Genomic DNA, 15,847 nt, shown 5'->3' with positions numbered 1-15,847 from the left:
AAAGAGAATAAGTTTTGGATCTATGCCAATCCAGATCCATCTATCCATGTAGTTAACTGCCAATCATTGTTTTAAAATTACATTTTAAATGTGCTAAATGTTTGAGAGAATTCTCTCACATTCACGACACTGTTCTAAATGCAAGGGAATAAACATAAGCAAAGACTCAATAAATAACCTTGTTTGTAATCTGTGATTCATCTTTGTTAAATAAAGTACAACCTTGGTTCTGGCTTTGCTTTTTTCTATCCTAATACTGGGGACACATTTGGTGGAAGACACTAACGATGGAGAAAAAAAATGTGGAAGATACATTATAATGACAGCCATCCTGTGAGCCAGTGATTTCAGTGAGAAGATGCTAGAGGGCATATTCACCAGAGCACTTAAAGGAAAGGAATGTGTCCTGTTCCTTGGGAATAGGGAGGCAAACTATGCTGGAAAATCACTGTTCTGGAGCTAAGTCCTCTCACGACTTCACTGAGGAGCTGAATCCTGCATAGTGTCCTCAAAAGTAAGATTCAGGTAGTTAAACCAAGATAGACTTAGGTCAGAAAGGAAGAGAGAGTTTTTAAGGGGGTAGAGAACACAGAATGAGAGTGTGGTGCTGGCGGGCTTGAATAGAGCTGGGCATAATGGACAGGCTAAGAAGGCTCAAAGTATCTCCTCCTGAGGAAACGGGCGAGGAGTTGGCTCAGTACAAAGCCACATGGGACTGTGCAATAGCAACCTGGTTTTCCCCAGAAGCTACTGATGAGTCCCCAGATCAGTGCATGGGAGCAAGCTGATCAACAGGGACATTCCCTCTTGGACCATAAAAACAGAGGCACTAGATCCTCTCTGCTTAGAGTGGTAAGAGCCAGAGGCACAGAAGAGAAGAGCGGACACACCAAAATGGTTCCACACCAGGACAGAGCAGCTGCCTAAGTGGGAACCCCATGATTGATGTATTAACACAAAGGAGTCAGAAACAGCTCAAAGAGCTTGCTGGTGAGCCAGGGAAAAGTGGAGTCCAGCCTAGGTATATGCTGCACAATGAGGAAAAGCCACAATTTTGTGACGGGTGGATGTGGATTCCCAATCTGGGGCTTGGGAACAAGGGGATAGTTAGAAAAAACAGTGGGTTATCTATTCAAATGAAATATGCCCTAAATCTCTGGGGATAGAAAGGAACGCAAGATTTTTATGTTTACTCTGAGGGCAGTTTTACAAAGCTTAATGCAAACTAAGTTCTCTCTTCTATAATCCGAAATTTTATTTCTGAGCCTTCACGATCGACTGTGATCTTAGACAACACCTAATTTAACAAGCAAAAGCTAAAAGTCTTGCCATAAAATCATAAACTTTCAATCTAAAACATCCCACTGTTCAAATATACTTCTAATCAGGGATCTATGACCTTTGTCCAGAAAATAAACACTAAATAACCGAGATAATTAGAAGTAATGCCATATCTCTCCTTTTAGTTTTCTTCCTACTAATAGCATAAACTACGAACAAGCCTGTGTTCTTTCTACATTTTAAACTCAGTTACACAATTTTAAACATGTTGTTTATTTACTTTTTTTCTTCTAGCAATTTTAAAGTTTCAGCTACTCTCCCCACTTTTCTTTTTACCTTCCTTCTTTCAATATTTCTCCTTGTGTCCTTTAGTTACAATTAATTTTATTTGTCTTAACCTAGAACTTGCCACAGCAGCCGTGACTGCATGCCACAGGATTAAATAAACAAAAAAATCAGTGACTACATATTTGTTTTAAAAACTCTTCACAGATCCAAATATGTAGATAAGCAGGAGGGTAAATAAAAACTAATAATCATGACTGTGCCAATTGTGTGACCACAGGCATATGACTCCAACTATGGACATTTCTTTGAAAATGAGGGGCCCAACTGGGCTCCATGAAAACCTTAGTTTGTTGTTGTGCAACTCCATGACTGCCCTCCCATGTTTTAGTACTCACTAGAGTATAAATGCTAAGTAAAAAAAAGAAAAACTAGTAGCTAAAATGAAATTAAAAACTTGACAAACGATATCTTGTAATGGTATTACCGATGAGTTTATGTAAGTACAAGAAAAAAAGTCAGAAACATCAAATGTAAATATTATTTAACTTGAAGTACCACAGCTTATTTTTGACTCAGATATATCTGATCTGGGTAGAGTTTATCAACTTAATTTAAGCAATTATTGCCCCCTTATGTATTACATCTCTATGTACTCTAAATTGTGAGTTAAAAATGTTATTTTCCTTCTCTGTATAGTTCTTAAATCTCTATATTCAGTGCTTAGGCATTGCTCAATGCTTTCTATTGTTCTCACCAAGCTGAAGACAATTTGTACTGCTTATTATAATGCTTTCAGAACCCTTAAATTTACTCATTCATATATATATAGTTATATAGATAGATAGATAGATAGATAGATAGATAGATAGATAGATAGCAGCGATTCATATAGTTTTTGTCCTCTCTTTACCAAGAAATTACCTGAAAGGTTAAATTATGTAGTTATAGCTAGCTAGATCTTTAGGGCTTGAGAAACATACAAGGCAGATGCTTAAGTTCTATAAGATTAAATAATCTTAAATATTTTTCCTCTAGAATATTGCTATGTGTAATAATAAACTCTATAAAAGCTTTTTAAAGGAAATGGCTATATCACCTATCAATTAAGGGAAAGTAAACAGTTCACTCTGAAAAACCTGACAGCTTGCCTCAATTTGTCCCTTGAACACAGATGTGCACAATGCTGGGCCCAGGAGTCACTCCTGTGTACTGCCCCTGCCTCCAGTCCTGCCATATCCACTTTGGAGGCTAATTAAACTGCCTTCGTTCTAGAATAGGACAGAAAAAAAAAAGCAAAAAAGGAGCTGTAAGCATTTTAGAGTGTCAAGCATAAAAGTTAAGATAGTAGCATCTACCATTCTAGTCACAAAACCTCTACTGCGGTTTATGAAATGTATGTGGGAGAATAAGACACAGCTCTCCCATAGCTGCAATACCTCTGACAATCAAATACAATGTTTTCCAAAAGCTTGTACAACCCTATCCACCCTCATACACAGCCACATCATCATAGCCTGAGGCTGACGGAAAATTTATTCATTCTTCTAAATATTAATTTTAAGATTCATATTGATCTCTCTCCTTCCCCATTTCCCCTTATCTTCTTTACTACTCGTTGGAGAATTAAAGCCACAATAAAAGGTTAAAAACCTAAGTAGGACTGCTTAAAGCGTTCATTTTATGTATGGCTTAATTCTCCATCCCAGAGACTAGCAATAGTTTGGTATTGTAAGCCTGAAAGGTAGAGTCCTTCCCCTAAAAATGCACACAGACTGTGCTTACCACAGGAGGGCAGCTTCCCTCCCCACCTTCAGCTTCAAAGGCCATATTACAGTATTGTGCAAAACAGGGAGGACATAGTATTGATTCTTTCATTTTTATTTAAGCTACAACATTTGCTTTTGAGATCATCAAATGTGGTTTTCAATATTCCAGTTATACAGAAGAAACAACTGGGCCTGAACTTACACAGGCCATTCAAACCCTAAACACAGATCTCACTATCCACTCTTCTTAGTTTTTGAAAAATAACTTGTCAAATCTCAAAGCTATTTACAGTTATCAGATCAGGATAGAGAGGCTGACTTACCACAAATGTAAAAACACAAGTACCACTCACTTCCTTCCTCTCTACCCCAAACGGGAATCATTTTATTAAACACTTAATAATAAAATGCTCACAAATCTGTTTTTCGTGTTTTGTTCATTTTCTAATCTGTATTTTGCTTGTATAAGAGTATTTCCAAAATATTTATTTTAACTCTGAATACAATACGAAACGTAAAAAAAGAATCAATAGCAAAGGCTTTTCTATGTTAGTCTAGAAGGCATAGTTGCACAAACTCTAGTATTTTGAAAAAATAAATTTTAAAGCATACCCAAAGTGCATTAATGTCCTTGCTCTTCTAGTTTTCTCCCCATTCCACCCAGCTACCTTTCTTCATTTAGAGACACAATTCAGAACTGTGATATGAATAAAGTTAAGTGAGGGGAAGCAAACCCATGTTAACCTCTGACCTACCTCATAGAACATATAAAGTGACAGCAATGTGAGTCCAAGGTTATACACCACTAAAATCCCCCGGCAAGAGAACGGCTGCCTGTTCTTCATGTATTTTGGTCCCAGCCACACAATTAGTAAATATATGATGGAACAGATAAAAGTAGGTATATAATTGTCCAGAAGGAACCATCCTTTTACTCTGGTGTCTGGAAAATAATAAAAGACATTAGTGATTAGTAAGTTAGATATAAAAATCACCACATTTTTCAAACGTTAAAAAATATTTTTTCTAACCACAATTTTATAATAGTTACCTAGAATCAACAGAAGAAGCAGCAGGAGTTTTCAATCTATATCATACAAAGTGAAGCTCCTTCTTACATGCTCTCCTTGTTACATGTTCTGAACAACAATGTGTATATTACTCATGATTTTTGCTAAGTGCATTAATAAAGAGTAAATTTAAAAAATCTTTTCCAACAAATCTTACGGGAAAAAAAGGGGAAAGCTAAATTTTCCATTAACTGGATTTATTAACCAGATTTGTTAAATTATTCATGGGATAATGAAACCCTAGAAATGGCAGTCTTTGAACCTTGAAGTCCTCCCAGCACGTGCAGACTTAGAGAAAATGTGCCGTTTAGCCAGCTTAATGATAGTCAATGAATAGATAGGCAGCATCTGCTATGAGTGCAATGGTCGACAGCATAGGGACAATTTTTTTTTGTGAGGGTGAAGCAGTGACGATTAGATAAATGACTATGTAAGGTATTAAGGAACCAGGTAAGGAGTTGAAGCTTGAGGGAGAAGCTACACTAACTCAAGGGACCTACTGGTGTAGGAGACATCGCCTGCTCTCATCCCTTTCCAAAGTAGGAATAATGAGGAAAAGGAAAATTAGTTCCAAGTAGCTGCTAGCATCAATCTGACAGCCTTCCCCTTAGATGGGGGTAAACTTTCTGGCAGCCAGATCCCCTAGGTGTTACCTGCCCTCTGCAAGATTCAACTTCCTCCTCTGGCTGACTCCTAAGAAGCCACCTCTGAAGCATGTTCCCCTCTGCATTCTGTTATGTGAACTCCTCAAACCTGTAGCTCCTCAATCTTATCTACCCTCCAAGGCCTCCTACTCTGGAGCTCAGGGGCACATGCAGGTTTCACTTCCTTTATCTTCTGAGAAGTAGCAGCTAGTGGGGGACAGCCTTTGCCCCTTCTTTGACCTCATAGCTGAACCATCTCGCTACTCTCTCTGATGCTTTTTCCCTTGACTTCGTAGGACAAGCATAGGTTAAGTAAAGCATATGTTACTTGGAGAACCTACTGTCAGTCTCCTTTCTTGCAGACACCCTAAATCCTCTCCATGTTTTTCTCATGGCTTTCTTCCCTTGGCTCTAGAGGGAGATGACCTCCACCCTCTCCCACTAGTTGTGCTAGGCTGGTAGAGGGTTACTGCCGGTTCTGCTGAACTGCGGGTTCTCAGAAGTCTTTCAGGGAAGTGGCTGGTCCCAGTGAACTTAACCAGGGGACTCTTAACACCTTTTGTACTCAGCTCTGGGCCTTAGCTGTCAATTCTGAGAGAACAAGTTCCCACTTAACAACTAACATCAGATGTTTATGTGTCCGTTATATATCACAAACACAATATATATACACACAAAAACCTCCCATTTCCTTTTATGTAGAGCTCTGTTTGTACCTTGCTTTTAAAATTTTATAACAGATCTTTATCTTTCATTATCAGCAAGTATCCAACTTCCTTCCACAATGCCTAGCACTTCCTGGGAACTGGCCCCATCTCCAGCCCCAGGCAAGAAATCCTCAGGAATCTAGCCAAATCATGGTTATCCTAACCCACTCTCTGGTGACTGGTTCAGATATGTGAAGCAAGTATGACCACTGAGCTTTGAGGAGATGACAGCTAGTCAAGGTCTCTGGGCAAGAATTTCCTTGTTCTTAAACCCACGCAAATGAGCTGATTTCTTCCTCTTCCTCTGAGGGTGCTGCCTGGGGCTGCTGTAGCCAACCTGTAACCATGAAAAGTTGTGTGGGGGAAGGGACCTATTCAGAGCTACTGATATACTAAGGATGCAAAGGAGAAAATGACAAGAGTCCTTGGTTAACGACATTGAGCCCCTTAATAATTCAGGAGTTGCTTAATCTTACAATACAGGCTAGTAGTTTTTATTATTGTTTCAGCTGTTTAAAATTGAATTTGGGGGGCATCATCCCAACACAAGCACATACAGATGGATCTATATTATTCTTTTCCACTAGCTCTACATAAATTTATTTAACCTGTCCCCTATTGACAGGCATCTAGATTATTACCAGTTTTGAAAGCAATGCTGTAAGTAGCATCACTGACCAAGGTCAGTTCTAGGATAAATTCTTAAGAGTCAAATAGCTAAGTCAAAGGGCACGTGCATTTTAATTTCAACAAAGGACGCAATTACCTACCAGAGAGGTTATACCAATTTAGACTCTCCACATCCACATCCTCACTATTACCACAGATGGCATCACACGTATTTCATCTTTGCCATACAAATAAAGAGCCTTTTGTTGCTTTCTTATGTATTTTAAAAATCATGAGACTGAAAATCTTTTAAAAGATCTGTTTAAAAGCCTCTTAGAGTTTTTCTGTGAATCTTTCTGTGAACCTGAAAAGTTTCTTCTTTATAGATAAGACAGTAAGAGACATTATAGATGACATTAAAGGAAGGTAATACAGAGCTGATTTACTTCCTACGAGATAATAAACGACTAAGAGGAGTATAAGTGAATCCAGGTATATATATTTACTTGTTGACATGCTAGAACATGAAAGAACATTAAAAAGCCCTAAAATGATAAAAAAGGGAGCGTTTCAAACTCATTGCAGCAGGGCATTTTGGAAGCCAGTTTCAGCTGGAGACTGACAAGAATTGAGGAAAACATACTGGTGATAGTGGAGAGATCTGTGGCATACTCAGGCTACAAGCTTTATCTCCAGCCTAAGCGAGCTGTGTCTCAGTTGCAACAGCCAGGGGAACACTGCACCAGTTCAATAACAGTCAGAGGACTTCTCCAAGCCCCTTGTTATCCAGGACAAAGCATGAGTCATCACAGAAAATGCTAATGTTTTCTAGAATCTCATCATGCAATATTTACAAGTGGCTATGGTGAGGGTAGGGAAAAAGTGAGCAAAACCAAAAACCACCTTACCTCGGGGGCCTAGCAGTGCCTTGAAATAGGTACTAAGTGATGCATCAAAATTTTCCATTTTAAAACCTGTTGAGAAAAAAAGACATTGATTAATCGCCACTCAAAAATGCTTCTTACACAGTATTTTTTTTCATAAAAGAACAAGAACAAATTCTTTTCAAAGGTTAAATTACTCATGTTAGAACAAATTTTTTTTTTAAACTCACAAAAGTAACACGTGCTAGTTCTAATATGAAAATCAAAAGGAAACACACAATCCTGTGAATTCACTTTATAAACAAAGTGCCAGTCTGAACTTCTTTTCTTGGTTCCATAAAAACTCTTTCTGTGAAGCTGAAATCTCAGTGAGGAGAAGAGTGGAACTGGACTGAAAGGTGGCAGACAGGAGCCGATTCCACCTGGGCAAGAACCAAAGCCTGAGCTAAGACACAGACAGGAAAAGCTGTATCACAGGAAGGAATGCCTCAGTGAAAAGACGGTTTCCTCCGCTTGTTACTTTTGTTCATTATATTTCACACCCATAGTAAAAAACTCATATTAAAAATGAAATGACACGGTTAAAAAAAAATTTCATCACTTCCCTCCAAACACAATCCCTAAAGCCTCACCGTCAGAAAGAACCTAATGACAATATTTGCTGGGTATACTTCCAAAGATTTTTTTTTTTGAGCACTAAAGGTCATGCCAAATGGGTGTTTTTACAGTTGTGAACTGTAGATGTAGATCACCCATTAGATGATCAAGTCAACTTGGCAATAAAAATAATAAACTGATCATAATAATCAGAGTGAGAATGAATATTGTCTCATAAACTTTTACTGTTACTGTATCATATTTATAAGTATGATGTACTCAGCTATAATGTAAAATATATTCCTATTGTGTGAGGCTCATAGTAAAAAAAAAAAAAAACTTAAAAAAACACTGTTATACTGAAAAGTGTATATATAGTAAGTTCTTACTTACCGTTGTCAATAGGTTCTTGGAATTGTGGCAGAACAACATATAAATGAAACTGTTTTTACCAGAGGCTAACTGACATAAACAAGAGTTAAGTTCAGCATCTCATCAACATTATAATGAAATGATGTTACTGGAGGACCTGCCATATATTACTTGGTTGTTTTCACTTAATAAAATATCTTGAGGGTAGTATATCAATAGTTATCCATCTATTTCTATCTTCTAAGATTTTATAAACCCCAACATTTCCCTCCTATTTAAGATATACATTTATAGGATAGCTAGGCATTTTTTCATATGTGTACTGACTAGATTTTCTATATTAACGTTAGGAGGCATACATTTTCAACTTTACTCTTACAGAAATAATCATAAATATTTTACCCTCCAAGAGCAAAGGCAAAAATTAGTTTTATTAACTAAGCTATTAATCATTTAATGCTACTTCTCTTCCTTGGCTCGCCACACTGAAGCATATGTATTCTTTGTCTAATGCATGGATAAACTTCTACTTTATAGTTTATCCATGAAATTACCCAGTGGGCTCTGGTAGTTAGAAATGAGTCAATCCAGCCCAGTCCAATTGTGAGACAGAGAAAGATAGAGCCATCAATGACACTGAAAGCAGTAGCCACCAGTGTTCTATCCTGATATCTATGTCTCACCCTGGGGGAGGATATGACTCCCTCAGTCTGTGACTGGAAACCAAGAAGGTACCAGCTCCTACATGTCCAATTGCCAACAATTAGATATGTCACTTTGTCCCTCAATAGTTATACAACCACACTGTTAGGTCACTTCTGAAATTCAAAAAGTAAATGGATTTTTAACACAACATCCCTAAGACCATTCTTGTCCTGAGCCATTATCTTCCTCCAGGTTGAACTTTTTCAGGGGACAGAAATTCTACAAAATCTTGCAGAGAGTCGGTTGAACTTTACATTCCTCAACAGAACTCCTCTTAAAAAGGATTCTATCCTTAAATAAGAATTGTTGTATTTATTAAAGGCTATTAGAAGTCGTCCTGCAGTTAAAAAATAATTTAACCTTAACTATTTTTTCATCATCTATTGAAAATCATCCAGAAAAATACAAGTTTTGGAATACAACCTTTATGTTTTTGTGAAATCTAAATCACTCTGACACAATTTAAATTCATCTGTGATGGATAGTAGGGCATGAATATGGAGGACACTTGCACTCAAATCAAAAGAAAATAAAAAGACTTGGCTCAAGGAGGAACAAGGTTGTAAACACCATGACTACTGAAAGAATTACTGATGGACAGCTGTCCAAGGTGTCCACTAAGGATAGATTTACCTTCTTCCAAGACATTTTAATTTAGACCCTGCTCTTACTGGATGAGTATACAGAGTATTAATCGGTTTAACAACCAGGTAATAAGGACAAAAGAGCTGAAAGCAGGTATAGAGGCATAATAGGCTAGCAGGTGATAAAGTAGCTCAATGCTGGGCTCTTCATCAGACAATTTGGGTTTGAAACCTATTTTTTCTACTTACTAGCAATGTGACTTTGGAAAAATTATTTAACCTCCTATCTGTAAAATGGGAGAAATAGTAAAGTAATTGCCTCAAAGGTTGTTAAGAAGGTCAAATGATTTAATACACATAGATCCTCAGGACAGTGCCTGGCATGCAGTAAGCTCGCAATAAATGTTTCCCACCATGTGTCTGCCACAGGTTCAACCCCATAATGAATACTACCATGTGTGGCTGCCAGGGCTTTTCAACAGGGCTACTGCTGACATTCTGTCCCTGGCTCCAACTACTAAACGCCATCGGTGAGCCCACGTTCGTAGTGACAACCTACAACATACCCCAGGGGGACAGCAACAAAGCTGAGGGAGTTAACTTGCCAGGAGAGAGGAACTTGTCAGTATAAGACATTAACTAAACATGAAAGACAAGGCTAAAATGAACATCTCATCGAATACATAAATATCAAACACCTATTGTGTACAAAAAATTGCTGAACTGGAATAAACACAAAGGAGCATACCCGGAGACCTAGAACAAACTAGACTTTCACGACAGGGAAAGCAGCCAGATGCGTAAAAGAAATACAAAATTGTTTGCAAACGAGTAGATGTTAGAATGATGCATGTTAAAAAACAAGCTATATATACATGCTTCATATCAAGTTATAAAAATAATATTCAAATAACAGTATTCTGGTATCTAACATCAGGAATATCCCTGACAAAAGCAGTAAGAGAATCATAATTTTTAACTAAGAGGCCTTTCAGAGAGCTGTAACCAGTTTTGGTTTTCATGTAAAGAGGATGTGGAAAATCTGGAAACAAGAGTAAAGAAATGTTTAAAAATGATAGGAAACAGACCTGTGGGATGGAGTTGAGGCAGGGGGGAGGTGGGAGAACATTAGTGGACTTAGAAAAAAAGGAAGCTTAGGAATTGGTATAAATGACCTATTATTATGAGGACAACGCCTAGGACAAAGTTGAACTTGAGAATCTAGGCTAACATCATTGCAACAGAAAAGCAGCTTGATTAAACATACGGTAAAATTTCAGTCCAAGTGAACTGAACTCAGCAGCAGGCTACCAAAGAGTGCAGAATTTAGTATTTGGAGATACCAAAAAAATTCTATTACAAGCCATCTGTCCTGAATAATCCAAGTCTAAACCCAGCTTGAACAGAGGCCCCGCAGAAGCTGGCAGGCACAGGAGCGCTGCTTCGTCTTTCTAACATGGGCCATCTTCTCTACAAAAGCACACGGTGATTTTGTCAGTAATGGCATATCTGTTCTTAGATTGCATTTCTTCTCAGCTTGAGAATTCTTCTCTTAGGTTTGCAGAACCTTTCACAATCAAACTCAGGAATATATAAAACAACTAGCAAAATATTCTCTAAAGACATATGAGGAAAATAACCACCATAATTTTCAGAGTTGTTTGTTATGCTTTAAATGTCTATGTTGAAAAGGGAGGAAAGATGGGCAGAGATGGCCCCTAGAACACAGGCTCCTTATCAGTAGAGTCCTGATCTGTTAATCACAGGCCTGGTTCTGTGCTGGACCCTGCCATGTTAAAGGTTTTCCCCAAACTCCTCATACTATGCCCACGACTAGACATGTACTACAACCTTCTTAGACAGGGTTGTTTGCTTTTACACAGGTTACCAAGAAACATCTTTACCAAAGGTTTATTTTCATCATTTACTCTGTACAACGTCATGTTTCTGTCTAGCCAGGCACAAGTTTAGCATCCCTTGCTACCGCTACCATGCATTCATTTTTTCATTCATACCACACAGTGGGTGCCAGGCACTAAGGCCCTGAGGGAACAAAAGTTCTAGGCCGGGGTAGAAACACACACATATAAAATAAGTTATATACAGTACCATTGGCAAAAATAAGTAAGTAAGTAAGTAAGTAAGTAAGTAAATAAATAAATAAAGTGGGGTAAAGAGGGTGGGATCACAGAGTGGGAATTTACTTTGGAAAATGTAGTTAGAGAATGTTGCCCTGAGAAGGTGACAACGGAGCAGAGCAGGTTGAGAGAGCAAGCCACCTGTCTATCAAGAGAAAGGGCATCTCAGTTAGAGAACCAGGTGAGTGCAGTAGCCTTATGGTGAGGGTTGTGTGGCATGTTCAAGGATCACAGCCCAGGCCAGGGGTAGAGGGCAGGCAGCCACTCCGGAGGCCCATGCTCCACTCCCTGCCTGGCGCCCAGACCTCACTCAGCAGTAGTTCACAGACATCAATCACATGGCACAACATGCAGAGAGCAATGTGGCCAACAGGCTGGGAAAAGAAGAAGGTGCCAATCTTTAAATGCTCTCACTGTCACCATGCCCTCAGCCTCCAAGCTGGAGCTCACCTGCCAGCACCATGCCCTTTTCCTTCTCATCTCTCTTGCTGAGCCTATCTACTTGTGCCACAGGAACAGTACAAAAGGTCTCAGCAAATGAATTCTTCACTGCTAGGCCGGCCTGCCCCACTGAATGAGTTAGGTATTTGCTGAGTGGCCTGTGCGCTGAGCTATAATCTTTTGTACATCTCTGAAGGAAGGGGAGGCATGGGGCCCTGCAAAACCTTTAGCCTATTGATCTGGAATCATGGGAACAGCATGACCCACTTTGTACAAGATGTCCAACCACTATGCCAGGGCTGCAGAGCCTGCCTGACTGCTACAGTTCCTCATCTTCCAAGCTGCATGTGGACCAGTGACATCACTTCTCTATAATCTGAGTCATTCTACATGCAGCTTGGGCAAGCTGGGCCATGTGGGATCACAGCTGCTCTGTACAATTGTACTAGCAGGGACCAAGCCCAGGCACTGGGCCCGTGGAAGAGATTTGGTCCTAAACGCAACAAAAGAATAAGTCATTCTTTGGTCTGGCTGGTTCCCCATAGGAACAGGGGTTGTTCAGCACCTTCCAGGAACCAGACCACATTGACGATAAGCCAAGCATGGCTTCCCCTTCTTTAATTTAACCAGAAGTCTGTGACACTCACTCAACCTATGGGGCTTCCCAGCATTACATGTCATGACAGAGAATAACAGGATCCATTAAAAAAAATTTCCAACCATGAGAGTATCCAAAAGCTATTCACTCACTAATTCAAGGGCCATATACAGAAAATGATAACTGTGAAAACAGGATAAGGGTAGGAAACAGAGACAGGTATATAAATTAGAACAGATTTTAAAGAATTCCTCTTTTATGCATATTTTCCAAAAGACACTCATAGTTGAAAGCCACTTCCCACTATCAAATTCAAGAGTGTCTTCGGTAACCACGCAACTGTATTATAATTGTGCATCACCGTATCTAAAGAAAAAAATTAATTGGGGCTGGTCATTCTCTATAAATTAATTACCCTATATTAAAAGTGGATGTGGCAGAGTTCAGCACACCATCACTTAGAGTAAGTACTGTACATGTGCCAAGAATATGCCCTGCGACAAGGACTGAGTTTTAGGATTTAAGTGAGCCTGGGGCCTGAATTCTAGAGAAACACTGAAACTACCATAGCACAAGATACAGAAACCTGGAAATACTGACGCAAGCAAAACACAAAGGGCAAAAACCAAATCCCCTAAAGAGAGCAGTGCTCATGAAGAAAATCCATCTGTTAGCTCTCTGCAGGAGCAGTATGCCCAGGTGAATCATCTGTGTGAGGTTAAATAAGCATCAGTGTTCAGTTTGATCTAATATCAAACAGAGTTTGCTAGAGGCCTGTCTGAAAAAAGATACTACAATAAGCTTTCCAGAAAACTAGTCCCCCGCCCCCCCATCCTTTTCCATTTGGCTCCCAAGAGGGACAACAAAATGTGAGAGTATGGGGGTGGGGTATCAATGCAAGAAGGCTGCTGGGGTTAATGAGACGTGGCACAGAAAGTTGCTTCCATTACAGTTCTCAAGATGAACCTACCTGCCTCAGTAAAAATGCAAATGCTAATAATCACTTGGGCCATTTACATCTGGAGCAGGAGAAAAAAAGCTACTCTGCAAATGAAAACTACTGGGATCTTAAAGCAAATCTGTTTTAAAAGATACCAAGATTTAAAAAAAAATTATTATAGTACAGAAAGTTAATTTCTTAAACCCACAACTAGGCTTTTTGCTGACTTTAAAGATCCTTAGCAGTAAAGATATTTGGGGTCAAGCCTTGTTTTTTTTTGCTAAGGCAATGGCAGCAGGAAGTAGTCAGCTTGCTTTGAAGGCCCCCTTTCCTGTGAAATCAGTCAAGTCGTGTTGCTTCTGGTTTAAAAACATGTTTATTACAGACGTTTACCTACTGTTCAGCATGACTTCCTCATCACATCCCGTTTTATTTATTTTTTGAATGGTCACAGTTCATCTAAAAATAAGTCAATTGAGCTAGCCCTATAAGAGACAAGGGGTCATGATGAAATTTCCCTCCATTTTCTTTGCTCTCCTACACATTCATCCCTTTTAACATTCAACTTGTGTTAAGAGGCATGGGAACATTCTTCAGATTGGCTGCCAATAACACAAAAAAATTAAATGGCACTTTAACTTGGCAGTCACGATACTGCTTCTCAAATTTAAAAAGGTTTCTCCAGGTTGGAGAAAATCAGCTCAGGAATGAGGAGGAAAATAACCAACCACACCTTGCTCAGAAATGTTAAAATATAAAACACTGTCATAAAGACCATAGGGCAACAGTCTCCAACCTTTCTGGCACCAGGGACCGGTGCTCCTATGAGAATCTAATGCATGATGATCTGAGGTGGAGCTGAGGTGGTGATGCTAGCGCTGGGGAACAGCTGCAAATACAGATGAAGCTTCATATCCTTGCCTGCCACTCACCTCCTGCTGTGCGGCCCCTTCCTCACTGGCTACAGACAAGTACCATTCCAGGGCTACAGTGGGGGCCGGGGCGGGCGGAGCGGGGGAGGCGGTTAGGGACCCCTGCCATAAGAGAAAGAATATCTAAGTACTAACATGCTCTCAGATAAGAAAGTAAATTGACAACAGAATTCCTTTAGAGTGCCGGCATTTAAATAAATGACTCCACATAAAATCCTGGCTGGAGAGAAGTATCTGCCACATCAACAGTGGAACTGTCATTCTGACGGTCCAGGAATCTATGCTTATTCTTCTGTCCGCGCCCCCACCAATTAGGATTCCCATACTTGCTAACCTCCATTCTAAGGGCATAACTCTTGTTAATATTCTGATGAGTCATTTTATCATACATTGTATATGTAGAAAAAGACATAGCCCTATTGGGGGTCTCAGGTAAGTAAATACAAAATTAGGGCATTGATATGCACTATAAAGTACTGCTACAGGTTAGCTCTGTAGTTAAAGAAGGCTGAACAACCTCATTCTGGTATCATGGACAGCTTGCAGCGGAGGGAGGAGAATTTTAAATGTTGCAAAACTTAGTGTTACCATATACAAAAATAAGATTAGGCAGGTTAAAAAAGAAGCCCGTACCTCCCACACCTTGGTTGCCACTAGTTAATTAAAAAGTACTACTTTAACCATTCCTGGAGAAGGACATTCTTCTAAAGCAGTGAAGAATCACCCCAGTGTCTTTGATCTTAAATGAATCATCTGTGGTCATTCCTCCCCTTGTCCCAGGCCCAGATGAGATGTTACAACGGCTTTCCCCCTTGGCCTCCTCTTGTAGCTTCACTGTCTGGACAACTCAGTTAGCATACAGCAACTTCAATTTTTAGAAAACCTGGATTATGTTTTCAAGGTATTACGAGAATGCACTCGGTACCTCCTCAGATAAAGCCCAAATCCTTCAAGAGCAAGTACTCCAATTTGTTCTATGTGTACAATAATTATCTGTTGGTGATACTATGAGCCAACATACCTGCTATTATAAAATAAAAAAGAGGGAAAACAATGTCAAGCATTGACACCCATAAACCCACAATGGCAGCTTCTTAAAACATGGACTACAACATAGACTAAATCCCAGTTACAGAAGGTATTTCCTCAGAGAAAAGGTCCTCTTCCACACTAGTGATCTGGAATGCTAACAAAGATATTCTACTCCTGTTTAGAGAAGGCATTTTACAAGGTGTGAAAGAAACAAATACCAAAGCAATACTACACACCCACAACATATATCTTTCTTAAA

General features: G+C 39.3%; 1 protein-coding gene across 3 annotated transcripts in view; it reads right to left on the bottom strand.

Annotated features, from left to right (window-relative positions):
• The window catches only part of ELOVL5 (ELOVL fatty acid elongase 5), a 68,373-nt gene that overhangs the window by 18,213 nt on the left and 34,313 nt on the right, over positions 1-15,847 (bottom strand). For all 3 annotated transcript variants that reach the window (XM_015600608.2, XM_006926434.3, XM_015600609.2), the window contains 2 exons: positions 7,274-7,339; positions 4,091-4,278 (listed from right to left, as the gene is read on the bottom strand). In XM_015600608.2, coding sequence (XP_015456094.1) covers positions 4,091-4,278; positions 7,274-7,339 — 254 coding nt within the window. The remainder of the gene's footprint in view (positions 1-4,090; positions 4,279-7,273; positions 7,340-15,847) is intronic.

Source organism: Pteropus alecto, unplaced genomic scaffold (genome assembly GCF_000325575.1).
Source record: "Pteropus alecto unplaced genomic scaffold, ASM32557v1 scaffold7, whole genome shotgun sequence".
In the NCBI taxonomy this organism is placed as follows: domain Eukaryota; kingdom Metazoa; phylum Chordata; class Mammalia; order Chiroptera; family Pteropodidae; genus Pteropus; species Pteropus alecto.
The sequence above is the reverse complement of the archived record's forward strand: the minus strand, read 5'-3'. Positions and strand labels throughout refer to the sequence as shown.